Below are 12,296 nucleotides of genomic sequence, written 5' to 3'. Positions count from 1 at the left end.
CCTCTCTGATGTAGTGAAGATAGAGATATTGCTTTATTAGTCAGGACTTCTTAGATTGTGGGGACAAATTTTAGATGGCATTGTAATTTCAGAGAATTCTTTAATTCACATCAGTTGCCAAAAGGACTTTTTAATCTGTCTGATTAAATGCAAAGTGAAGTAAGACTGAGGTCCACCTTTTTACAGTGTCTAAACTCTGATACTTAAAATAGACAACTAAGTGGAACAGTTACTTTTTTTCTCATCCTGATGATATAACTGTTTTTTTAAAAATTTCCGGAATGAAACTACTGTAAAATGCTGAAAAAGTATAAATGACTGTTCTGCCACACACACAGATATATTTTGGGTTTGGCTCTGTTTTTCTTCTAGAGAAACTAACTTCCACAATTACACGCTTGTCTCTCTGACTGAGGAATTTAACCGAGGCCGAGGACTTGACATGGGTGCCAGAGCCTGGGAAAAGGGCGAGGTCCTGATGTTCTTCTGTGATGTTGATGTTTATTTCACAGCTGAGTTCCTCAACAGTTGTCGCTTAAATGCTGAGCCTGGTATGTTCCTTTACAGTTGCTGTAACCAAGTCTTGTCATCTTGTTTGGCTTAGTTACCTGTGTTGAGCTTATAGAAAACTAACTTGAGTGGTGGACCTTTTTCAATGCCATGCACCTAGGAAAATGAAAACTACTCTGCGCACAAAAGACTGAGAAATAACTTCTGCCTTAGGGTAGCTTGCTTTAAGAACACGTCTTATTTTATACAATAAGTACAATTTTCACATTTTCTTAAGATGTGGCTGTCTAAAAGAAAGCTGGACAGTTTACTTGCTTTAACAATTAGACTGCATGTAAATTTATATAACAAAGCTCAATGTAGCACTTATGGTAGAAGATGATTTTTGTTATACTGAAATCTCGAACAAGTTTGGTTTATGTCTTCTCACACTTGTATGGCCAAGACACATCACATGAACAGTTTTCAGTAGAGCTACACAATGTGCTCCTTACAGAGAATGAGCTAATGTTCCACATTTACATCCCAAGCTCTAAAATTTTCTGACCATTTTTCTCAGTCTGTATGAAGCTTGCTTGTTCTACAAGCTTCTGCCAAGACGGATAAAGCTTTCTTGAGTTAACAAGTGTGCTAGTTAAGACCTTCTCCTGTCAAACATGTGTTTTGGGTTCTTTTTTTTAATGCTTACTCTTGTTCCAGATTTGTTGCAGCCAGAAACCATTTTCTCCAAATGTCAATTTGGAATGAATAGATACTTTTACTTCTTATAATAAACAGTCAAGAAATTCTGCTATAAGCCAGATATTTGGGTTCTGTTCCTTGCTTTTTCTTTCATTTCTGTCTGTCTCTGCACTTCATGAAACAAGTTGTATAAATAATTGGAAAAACTTTGGAGAAGAGCGTCTTGTGAGCTTTCACAAGGAAGGGAGTTTGAGAGACTGCTTGACAGTTCATACTGACAGTTCGTCACCTTTGCTTCAAGCGAGATCTGAAAATGCTTCTCATGTTCAACGTTCATGCTCAAATCAGGGTACTGAGTATTCTCATGGGCTGTCATCAATACCTTTGCAGCACTGATGATGCAAGGGATCCTTGAAAAATATTTGTCTGGCTTCTGTAATAGGCATAGAACTGGTGTCACAGCAGAATCAGGATAATCATGATGCTTAATGCTCTTGCAGGACATCCTGGGATGTACACACTTTTAAATGCTGTGGAAAGAGGCAAGCTCATAAAACTCCAGCTATGCAAGATGTTACTTGGAGTTGATTATTTTTTAGCATTGCTGCATACCATTATTGCAGGGATTTTTCACTGTCATCTCATGATACTGTGATACATAATATATAATATTTTATATGTATATAAGTAGGTATGACTGTATATAAATGTATACCTCTAGAGTATATGCAAGTATGTGTATATATTTTTTTTTTTTAATCCTGTGGGCTCTGCCCCACTAGATGTTATGGGCTACCTAAATGGGAAATCCTAGCAGTTAGACCTTATATTTATTTGTTTTTACTAGCTGGCTAATAGCTAATATTTTACATAAAGAGAATATTTGTGGTTTTCTCTTGCCTTCAGAAGGTATGCCCACAGTGAGTAACAACTACCTTTTGGCTTCCAGGGAAAAAGGTTTTTTATCCTGTGGTATTCAGCCTTTATAATCCTGCTATTGTCTATGCCAACCAAGATATAGCACCCCCTGTGGAGCAACAATTGGTAAGCAGAGTGATTTATTCTGGATAGAATTAGTTGTGCTTTGTATTAAAACAAAATTAAGTGTAACTTAATAGTCTGTTTGAAATCTCTTATGACCTTTGACAGTGTGTATCTAAACACTATTCTCCAGTATGGGCAAAGGACTTGGAAGAAAAGGTTATTAAACAGTGCAAAACTCATTCTTAGATAAACTTGGAGTTCTACCTAGATTTAAAAAAAAAAAAAAAAGGCTGTTAGTCAAATGAAGTTGGTAGTTCTGATCTATTGCTTAAATCTGGCGTGGAAAGCCAGTATTTTAGGATAGTGGCATAACATGGCAGCAACTTTTGTCTCATGTTCCAGCAAACGAAGAAGTGGTGAAAAGAAAAAAACTATGAACAGTGCTTGATAAGCTTCCCTCAGTATCGACTCTCTCTGTTAACTACCAAATGGTAGTTGCAGAAAGTGTGCCATGTAACTCGAGGTGGGCTAAGATGTTCAGTCAGTTGCTGGTTTTGTGCTGTGGACAGCTCTACTCTCTTTACCTTTGTCATCCAACATCTGCCAGAACTGTTACACTGCTGATTACATCTTGCTTTTCAAATGAGAAACACTGCTTCTAGGGAAGCTTGTAGTCAAAATAATAAACAAACCCCACAAACATTCAAGAGAATAGGTTTAAGGATAATTTGGGGTTCAGCAGAAAGAAGGAAGTACTGTGTTTCTGGGTCTGTGTTGCCTGAAGATTGAATGGCCATGGTCAATATCTCTTTAAAGAGACTGCATAAATGAAATTGGGTTTTGCAGCTGGGACTTCTGAGGTAGGTTTAGAGGACAGAAAGGAGAGTGCAACACAGCCTTACTAAATGGAAAATAACCCTCACCCCCTATGTTGTTTTCAAGGATCCTATTGAAAGTAGGAGGGAAGCTTTTGCATATGGTCTTAGGTAGTCACAGCTGAGAGGGGAGTGAAGCTCCTGCCTGACAACTCTGCTGTTTACTTTTTTGAATCAAACAACTTTATGGTTGCTGACTTCAATCGCAAAATTTACTTTTCTTGTCATATCAGAATGTGGCCTTAGAAACCAGGTAGGAATTAGAGTATCAGGAACAGATGATTTGGCAATAGACTACCAAAAATTTACTGCTTAGTGTGAACAGATATATAGAAAATAGAGGTGGTGTGTCAGAAAGGTAAACATGGAAACTGCAATGAGAGTAAGTATTTGGAACTGGATGGCAAAGAACAGCAGGTGAAGTGAACAGCAGATAATTAGGAAGCCCACATCTGTGCATGACCCAGAAATACTAGAAGTGTTATATGCTGTATCCTGCACTGAGCAAATGATTGGAAGAGCTTAACTTTCTACAAAAGCAAGTGCAGTGTACCTCCTTTGATGTATTTTGCATTTCAAAATGATACTGTTTTAAAATTGCAGGTACACAAGAAGGATTCTGGTTTCTGGCGGGATTTTGGCTTTGGGATGACTTGTCAATATCGGACAGACTTTCTGACTGTTGGTAAGATGAAACTGTAAAAACAAAATATTTGTGTTTAAAAATTTATTCTCTGTTCTTATCTAATGACAGGAAAGTAATTCATTTATTTCTTATTTTCCCAACCCCAGCAGTCAGACTTGCTTGACAAGTTTGACCAATGAGATAAATTAGTTTTTCTAGATATTGATGTCCCATCTGATGAGTGTTTAAGTCACAATATTTTTTAGTAACAACACTTCACTCTAGAACTTCTACAAATCTTTCTTTTTTTGTACTTTGTGACTGTCTGAAGAAAATTAATCAAGTTTAAGAAACACGTCCCTCAAGTAAACCACTAACATAGAGAAGAAGCATTAAAATTCTTTCTTTTAAATAACCTTGAGTAGTTGAATATAGTTGTTCGAGGCTTTAGAAATATGCTTTGGCACCCTCTTGTGGCATGCTGCTAAAACTGAGATCAGCTTGGCATGCTTAAATTTGGAAGACTATTGAAGTTAGTCTGCCAGAAAGTGTAATGATATAGCCCAGTGTGCTGTTCAATGGCTTGAATGCAGGCTGATTTCTCATAGCAGTCATATTGCCATGTATATGGTATATGCTAAATGAAGGCTTTGTAATTCTAGAGTTTTGAAATTGTGCATGAGTCTGGGTCGATTTTCATTATGGTCCTGGAAAGGCAAGAGAATTTAAAATGGTGGAACCAAGTTCCTTTCCTTAATCCAGCTTTTTGAGTTGTGACCTATGGAGTAATTGCTGGCATTTTTAGAGAGGGCTTTTCATACGGTGCATGACTGCTTCATTTCCCAGCTGCTAAAATCTATTATGATTGCTAAAAATAACCCAAAAGCATAGCCAGTGAGGTTTGCCTACAGTTTTACACAGCTGTTGCATGAGATGTCATGCATAATGTGATTTGGAGACACTGTTCTAAGAGACTTTCTGAAGCCAGCAGTGCATGATCCTGTGTCCTGGGCAGTTTCCACCGCAAAGGATGTGGTATGCTTGAAGGTCCTCTCCGTCAATTTGGCATGCTTTGGCATGGAGAACTTAGTTAATTGCTCCAGGATTTCTGGTATGTCGTACCAGATTTGATAATAAGTTACACAAGGACTGTTGCTCTTTTTGCCTTACATCTAGCCTGTGTGCCAAAATAATGTTTTCTGATATTGTTTTTATAGGGGGTTTTGACTTGGAAGTGAAAGGCTGGGGTGGTGAGGATGTTCATCTTTACAGAAAGTACTTGCATGGTGACCTTATTGTGATCAGGACACCGGTCCCTGGTCTCTTTCACCTCTGGCATGAGAAACACTGTGCTGACGAACTCACTCCAGAGCAGTATCGCATGTGTATCCAGTCCAAAGCCATGAATGAGGCCTCTCACTCACACCTTGGGATGCTGGTCTTCAGGGAGGAGATCGAGACTCACCTCCGTAAGCAGGCTTACAGGACTAACAGCGAAGCAGTGGGTTAAATGTCACCCCTGTGACATTTGATAACTTCAAATTCACAATGAACCAGCATCATTTTACAGCCTTAATTCAGCTTAAAAATGCAGTGCCTCTCTTTTTCAGTGAAGAAGAGTTTAGAGGGATTTTGGTTCTTGTATTTGTTTTCTGAGTAATTCTTTGACTGATATGCTATTACCTACATATCTTGTAAGTTCAAGCACCTCAAATAAATTGGAAAGCGTATGTAGTTCAAGGAAAGTGTCTGTAGTGTCGATTGGAAAAATCAGCGGAATGTACAACTCAACACTTTTCCACATGGTACATTTCAATTCTTATATTTGCATTATTTTAAGAATTAAATTAAATAACCTTTTGTGTTGTCTTGAGTATTTTCAGTCTGTTTGGCTCACTGCACTGTGACTTTAGAAGGATACTATACTTACACTCCGTTGTAGAAACAAGAGAAAGGTGTGAAAAAGAATCTCACTGGTAAAGGTATACAGGACATGCCGACTGGTACACCAACTGTTCAGGTTGCTGATTTCACAGCAAAGGCTTGGTGCCACATTTGCTTCATCCTTGCTTGCCACATTCACATGGTTGAATACAGAATAATTTGTGTGAAAGGGGGGGAATGAAAATCTAAGTGGAATTTTAGAGCATATAAAGGTAATTTCACACTGCCAAAGAGACACCACCTTATCTTGGTGATGGATCAGACAATTTGGGAATTTTCCAGTTGGGCGTTTCTGGGTCTGGTCTTTTCCCACAGTAGATGTCACATCACAGACTCCCTTCTATAAACTGAACTATGTTATTAAACTCATTTGTTTAAAAATTTTTGGCCACACTCTTCCTTACTCAAAGCCCTTGCCTGTATATCTCTTCCTTTAAGTTGAGGAACCATCTTTTCATTCCCATAAAAATTTATTAGAGGCCCATTTGCTATTATGCCAATATTGTCCTTTTGCTTTCTTTTTCTTTCTGGCATTTTTCTGACATGTTTTTGGAAGGCAGTCATATACTCTTAGCTGTTTCAAGTGACTGAAAAAGCAAGTGCTCTTACAGTCTTTCTTCATACAATGCTCTCCATTCCACTGATTATCCTAGTAGCCTTATTCTTCACTTTTTCAGTTTGAGGGGGTTTTAGGTTTTGGTTTGGTGGTTTTTTTTGGTTTTTCTGGGGTTTTTTTAATCTGGGATTTTTTTGTGTGTGTATTTGGTTTTTTGAGCATGCATAAGCAGAATTATCCTGTGGTCTCATTAGTGCCTTGTACAATGGCACTACTACATTGCTACTTCCCTTTTGGGTATTTTGGGATGCATAAACAGATTAAATGCAGGCAGGTCATTTTTCTCCATGTTGTCTTATATGCTACCATATGGCATGCCTCTCTTTTAATAATTTCTTTATAGAATGAATGCTGAGAATGCTAATTCAGTGGTTAAACCATTTGCATGGTCTCCACTGAATTTAGAAATTGGTTGAAAACCCTTCTCAAACCAGGTAATTAAGATCTGATTATGAATTCAGTTTGCTTCAAGAATTCTGAAGGCAACTAAAGATTTAAATGCTTGATTTCTGAATAGCAGATATGCTGTGCAAATAGTTCTGGGCACTGATCCTTTTTATATGTATATAAAATTTGCCTTTATGTAACTTATTGTGGAGAAGAGTGTACTGTATTGTACTTAGAGTGAAGAGAATGCATTGCAAGACTTCTTGCAGTTGAGATTCTCAATATAATAAATGGAATTTCTGCATTTTATAAATTGTTTTAAGCTGTTTCTTTGAAATGTTTTTACAAGGCAGATGACACACCAGATGCAAGTAATAGTATTCGCAGTGAGAAGTTCAACCAGCTCATTTTTGCATCTCAAGTGAATATCTACCCAGATGAGATACGAAAGTGCAGAGTTAGTTCCCCAGACAACTTAAACTTATACTAGATGTTATTGAACTTTAAGATAGCTTGGTGGTTCCTAACAAAAATGGTAAGGTACCAGTGAGGAAAAGATTAAATACATAGGCATGATGATTTGGGGTAACATATAAGTGGGACCTTCTGCTGAGGCTCCAACCCTTAAGACTTCAGCTGCTACTGCTGTCCTCGCTCTGCTGCACAAGAATAAGCATCCAAAATGCCTCTCACTGACACCACCACTGCTTGGCATGCCCCGGAATGGATACTGTGGTAATGCAGAGGTGTTAAGCATTGCTGCAGCTCAGCTCTTATCACTCAGTCGCTACCCCAGAAGGATCCGGTTGTCCTAGTTTCCATGGTTTGGAAACAGCAGACTGCTGATAGCCAGACCTCATACCTTATGCTGTTTTCCACTGGGTGGTTATGCTTATCAGTAATGGCAAGGAAGGAGAACAGTATAAACTGTCCGCATCTGTGTGATAAAAAACAGTCTATGGTGTCAATGCTGGAAGGCAATCAAGCAAGTCTGAAGCTGAATGCAGTCAACAGGAACCACTTTTGAAAACTTTTTTTCATCATTCCGATGTGGAAGTGAATGCATTGGAGTTAAAAGGAAGTCAGAACTCTTACAAATAGTTAATGTCACAGCTGGGTATTGACAGAAGTAGTCTGAATGACTGATTCTTTGAGGACTCCTGAACTTTCAGGGGACCCTGGCAGGCCTGATCTTTCTCTTGTGTTAGTTCAGCTTTCTGAGTAACTGCCTGTGTAAGCACATGTTGCTATGGCACAGAGCGGCTGGGCAGCTCATTAGGAGCCTAGGCTACCATCACCTATTGCATTCATTGAAAAAGCCACAGATACTGGTATGGGCTATGTGCTGTGTTAAGTCAGTGCAAGGTACTTGCAGCCCAGTAGTAGGAACAACAATAATTTTAAGCATGTAGTCTTCTCAGATGCATTTTGCTGCTGCGTGGTACTGGATTTGGTACACACGTCTCACCATGTGCATGTGCGGGGAAGACGGTTGTACTGCTAACAGTCTGTAGAACATTTACAGCAGGAAAATACTTGGCTCTAATAGTACTTTACAGGTTGTGGGGTAGCTTATTAGCAACTTTGACATTGGAAATCAATTACTTAAAAGCTGTTATTCATGATTTAAAATTTGCACTTCTAGAGAATTATTACTAATCATGCACAGTTCATGTTCCCTAATGACTTAGCATTTTACCTACTCAATTGTCTCTATTATAGAATTAAATTAAAAGTTATAAATAACCACCTTAAACTTAGAGCTTTTAATTAAATCTTGAAATAGGTTTTATAATTCTCAAGTATTTTAACTTTTGCTTTTGGGCTAGGCTACAGGCTTTGACTATTTAGTAAAAACCAAGTTATCTAAAATTCTTACTTTGAGTACTGATTGTCCCTCAATGCATTAATAGGCATTTTTTCAAAGTAAGATTCAATGTTCTCCTGTAAGAAAGGCCCACACTGAACTGAGTTAACCAATGAATATTATGTGGATGGATTATTTTGTCTATTTTTACTGGGATTCCCCAGAAGACAGGATGCTTTATATGTCCCTTGTAACCCCAAAATAGAGAAAAGGTTGAGACCTATGAATTGCAGAGAAAATTATTCTGTTCAGTGTACTACTCCAGAAGTTATTCAGATTTATACAGAAACATCATAAGATCACCATGTGGCAACTGCTTTCCTGGTCCTGTTATGCTTTTCATCATTCTTTGGGAGTTTTTCCAGTAAAAAAACCCTCTGGAAGTGCTTTGCTTTTTCTTGCTCCTCCACCATAGTCTCAGGGAAAGGCATGGATAGAGCCCATTTCAGGACTCGGCTTTTTCAGTTGTTATCAGTTACTGCTGTATTACCCTAAGATAAAGTATATTCTGATCAAGTGTCTTCTCTATGTGGCTGTGGATAACAGTGACACTTTAATTATGCTCCTGAGCTTAACACAAAACTGAGTCAGTACCAGTATTGGTCAGAAAAATATATGAATCTGGAGAGTAGTTTGTTTTCCCAAAGTCCTTAGCATACTTAAAAGAAATTATGTTAAAAGAAATATCCTGAAAACTTGTATGGCTCTTTTCTTCACCACTTTAAATCTCACATCATGTTTCTTGTACTATGTTTCATCCCTCTCTATGTGCTACCTTCCTTATTAACCCAGTCTATTTTCTCTTTTATGTCTCCTCTCTTACATCTTCCAACTCTGTGCCTTCAAGCTTTCAGCCTTTTATGAGCTCCTGTACCGGCTTGTTGGTGACGTAGGAGCCGTCGGGGGTCCCAGCTGACTGAGCAGCAGAGGGGCTGGGTGGTGGTGCCTGGCAAGGGAAAGCCCAGCGGCTGGCCGGACCCTGTGGGCGGGCTGGGAGCTCCCAGGTGGCGCAGGAACTGCTCTCTGCCATTTACCAGCCCTGAGAACTGGCTTTAAACCACAAAGGTCTCCATTTATGAGCTCTGTACTATAGATTAGGCTTTTTTCTTATTTCTGTATTTTTTGTAATATTTCATGCTGAAATACAGTAAATTCTTACAGCAACATGAAGTTCATGGCAAAGAGCAGTAATTTAAGACCATTACTCACACCAGTGTTTGATTGCACACCATTGCTTCTGCTCTAATGGAACTAGAATAGAAATAGTAGGATATGCCTTCATTATAAAGTGAGTTTACAAGTGATTTCAGTTACCTGAGTGTGTTGAACTTCTGATTGCGTTTTGGCATAGCCATGCTGTGATACGAGCGCATGTGTTTGTATATAGCTGTGTTGCTGTTTTGTGATTACTGCTGCGTGCTGTAATACAGGGTAGGTTTGCTCTTTCCCAGTAAAATGTGTGACTCTTCCTTGGAGGTGTTTCCTAACCTCATCCAAGAAAGGGAGGAAATTAGTCATGTTTCAAATATGAAAATCTCTCGCTTGAATAATAAAATCTATTCTGCGTGTTGCTTTAGGCATAAATCTGGCTAAATGGCTGGAAAATGTTAGCTAAGTGTCTAGTCTCAGGCTTGTAACTGCTGGCGGGGGACTGCAGAGATAACGTTATGACCATGTGGATCCGCCGCCGTGTGTTGCGCCTCGGGCTGCAGCCCATGCGGAGAGCACAGCTGCCGGGTCAGACGGCGGGACCGGGGCGGCTGAAGGCTGCAGACGCGGCATCGCTGCCCTCACCGCTGGTGAGAAGCTCCCTGTGGCCAGAGGGGCCGGCTGTCCGGCCTTCTCTTTGGGAGTCTTGGTCGGGGTTTGCTGTCTACTGTAGCCACAAACATGGAATTGAATTAATTGAGGGGGAAGTTAAGCCTTAGGGGTGTGTCTGTCCACACAACAAGTTCGGTAACTTAGTTATTAATGCTTCAGTGTTGATACTGAGTTCAGATTATTGCTGGTCACCTCCAGCCTGAGACAGTGGAAACACAAAACCCATCAGCTTGATGGACCAAGGCCCTTTGGTTGGAGCTACAAGCAATTTCTGGAGAAAGGAAGAGCATCAAGGTTTTGAGTGGTGCACTCGGGTCATTGTCAGTTGGCTCTGACTTGCCCTGCTTTAGGGTGTCAGAAATGGGTGCTTGCCACCCATAGACCATCGCCAGCTCAGCAGAGGAGACCTGCTCTTGGCTTTCCCAAGACATGCTCTGCCTGCAGAGAGAGAATAAAACCCACACTATTCAGGTTGGGCTGCCTGCCGCTGGGGCATTGCAAAGATAAATGAAAATATTGTGCTTTGGAGTCAGAATCAACTGTCTGCCCAGGGTCAGAGCTCAGGTTACATGGCCGGGTGTTGGGCCATGTCCTCATGTTTTGACAGATGCTGTTTGCATAATGCACCATTTCCCTTTTTTAAGCTGTGGTCCAAGTGTAAAAAGCCAGCTGTGTTTTCCTGGCGGAGTCACTGCATTTTAGTGTTAAAGTAGTAAATATAGTAACATTTGTTTAAATAGGAACATGCTCCACTGAATTGAGAGTTTATTTTTTTTTAGCTGTTGTATGCTAGCTGCATTAATTGTAACCTTTTCCAAGGAACTTGCAATCTGGGGAGGCAAGGGGAAGTGTTCTTGATTAAGGGAAGTCAAAACAAGATTAGCTCAGGGCACGCTTTTATGTTAGACCCGTTAGAGGAATGAATTCAGGTTGTGCTTTTGAATTTGCAAACTTGAATTTGTTTGAAAATATGTCAGTCAATGGGACCAGTAGATACTGGTTTGGAGAATCAGAAAATACAGATGAAAAAGTGGAAAAAGTACAGGGAAATACTTAGTTCTGGGTCCATTGCATCCAGAAGAAAATACTTTGTGACTTTTTTTTATTTCATAAAAGCCCATGAACCTTTGGGCTTTGAGATACACACACCTATGAAACTCAAAACTTCTTTGTAAACTGTATTTAAGACTGGAGAGTTGCATAAGGGAAAAAAGAGAAGTGGTGGTTAAGCCCTAATTACTTGTATCAATGCAGAAATACATTTATAATTTCAATTTTAGTGCATACTGGAATATAAACTTTAGAATAAAATTAAACAGATTTTTGCATTGTCAGATCAGTGAATCAAAGGAAAAGAACTTCAAAAAGCCTTTAAAATGATGATTCAGCATAAATGTAGTAACTCATTGACTACTGCATGGGTGTAATGATAAAATCTTTGTGTACAGCCAAGGTGGGATTAGCTTTCATTTGCCTTAGGTGTCCTTGTTGTGAGTGTGACCCCCAACTATATCTTAAAGAGATTAGTCATTCAAATTTTACTCAGCTGTGAAGTAAGAGGAGGAACATGGGGACATGGCTAAAGTTAAGCAGTGTTTGGTTGTTTGGTACATTCCCCTTCCACCCCTGCCTGTGCTGCCCTGATGCTCACCTCCTCCTTGTTAGGCTGGATTGCTTGCAAACTGAAGGGCTCCACCTCTTCCTTCACCAAAAAAGCTTTACAGCAAAAGAGACTAGGCTAAGATGCTGATTTTTACATTTCTGTAGTTCCACTGGCTCTGCAGATCTCAGCTTTTATTGGTATAGTAGCAATTTTTCATAATGCATCACAGCGAGAAGTGCATTTGGGCTATGTGACTGTTGCAGTCCACAGGGCAGCTCTGCAAGGCACACCTGGGAGTGGGCTGGTGCAATCACCCCCCACCCACAAACAAAACTCGCTTGTGCTGTTGGACTTTCCAGGGTCCAGACGTGTTTTAAGTTTTA

At 39.6% G+C, this 12,296-nt stretch overlaps 1 protein-coding gene across 1 annotated transcript in view; it reads left to right on the top strand.

Moving 5' to 3' along the window:
* Positions 1-6,935, top strand: part of CSGALNACT2 (chondroitin sulfate N-acetylgalactosaminyltransferase 2) — a 34,390-nt gene extending 27,455 nt beyond the window's left edge. Inside the window, exons 5-8 of the mRNA XM_074830513.1 lie at positions 373-551; positions 2,141-2,235; positions 3,654-3,735; positions 4,893-6,935. Coding sequence (XP_074686614.1) covers positions 373-551; positions 2,141-2,235; positions 3,654-3,735; positions 4,893-5,185 — 649 coding nt within the window. The 3' untranslated portion in view covers positions 5,186-6,935. The remainder of the gene's footprint in view (positions 1-372; positions 552-2,140; positions 2,236-3,653; positions 3,736-4,892) is intronic.
* The last annotated feature ends 5,361 nt before the right edge of the window (positions 6,936-12,296 follow it).

The sequence above is a fragment of the Strix aluco genome, chromosome 7 (assembly GCF_031877795.1).
Source record: "Strix aluco isolate bStrAlu1 chromosome 7, bStrAlu1.hap1, whole genome shotgun sequence".
NCBI classification, from domain to species: Eukaryota; Metazoa; Chordata; class Aves; order Strigiformes; family Strigidae; genus Strix; species Strix aluco.
Note: the sequence above shows the minus strand (reverse complement) of the source record. Positions and strands in the feature narration are given on the sequence as shown.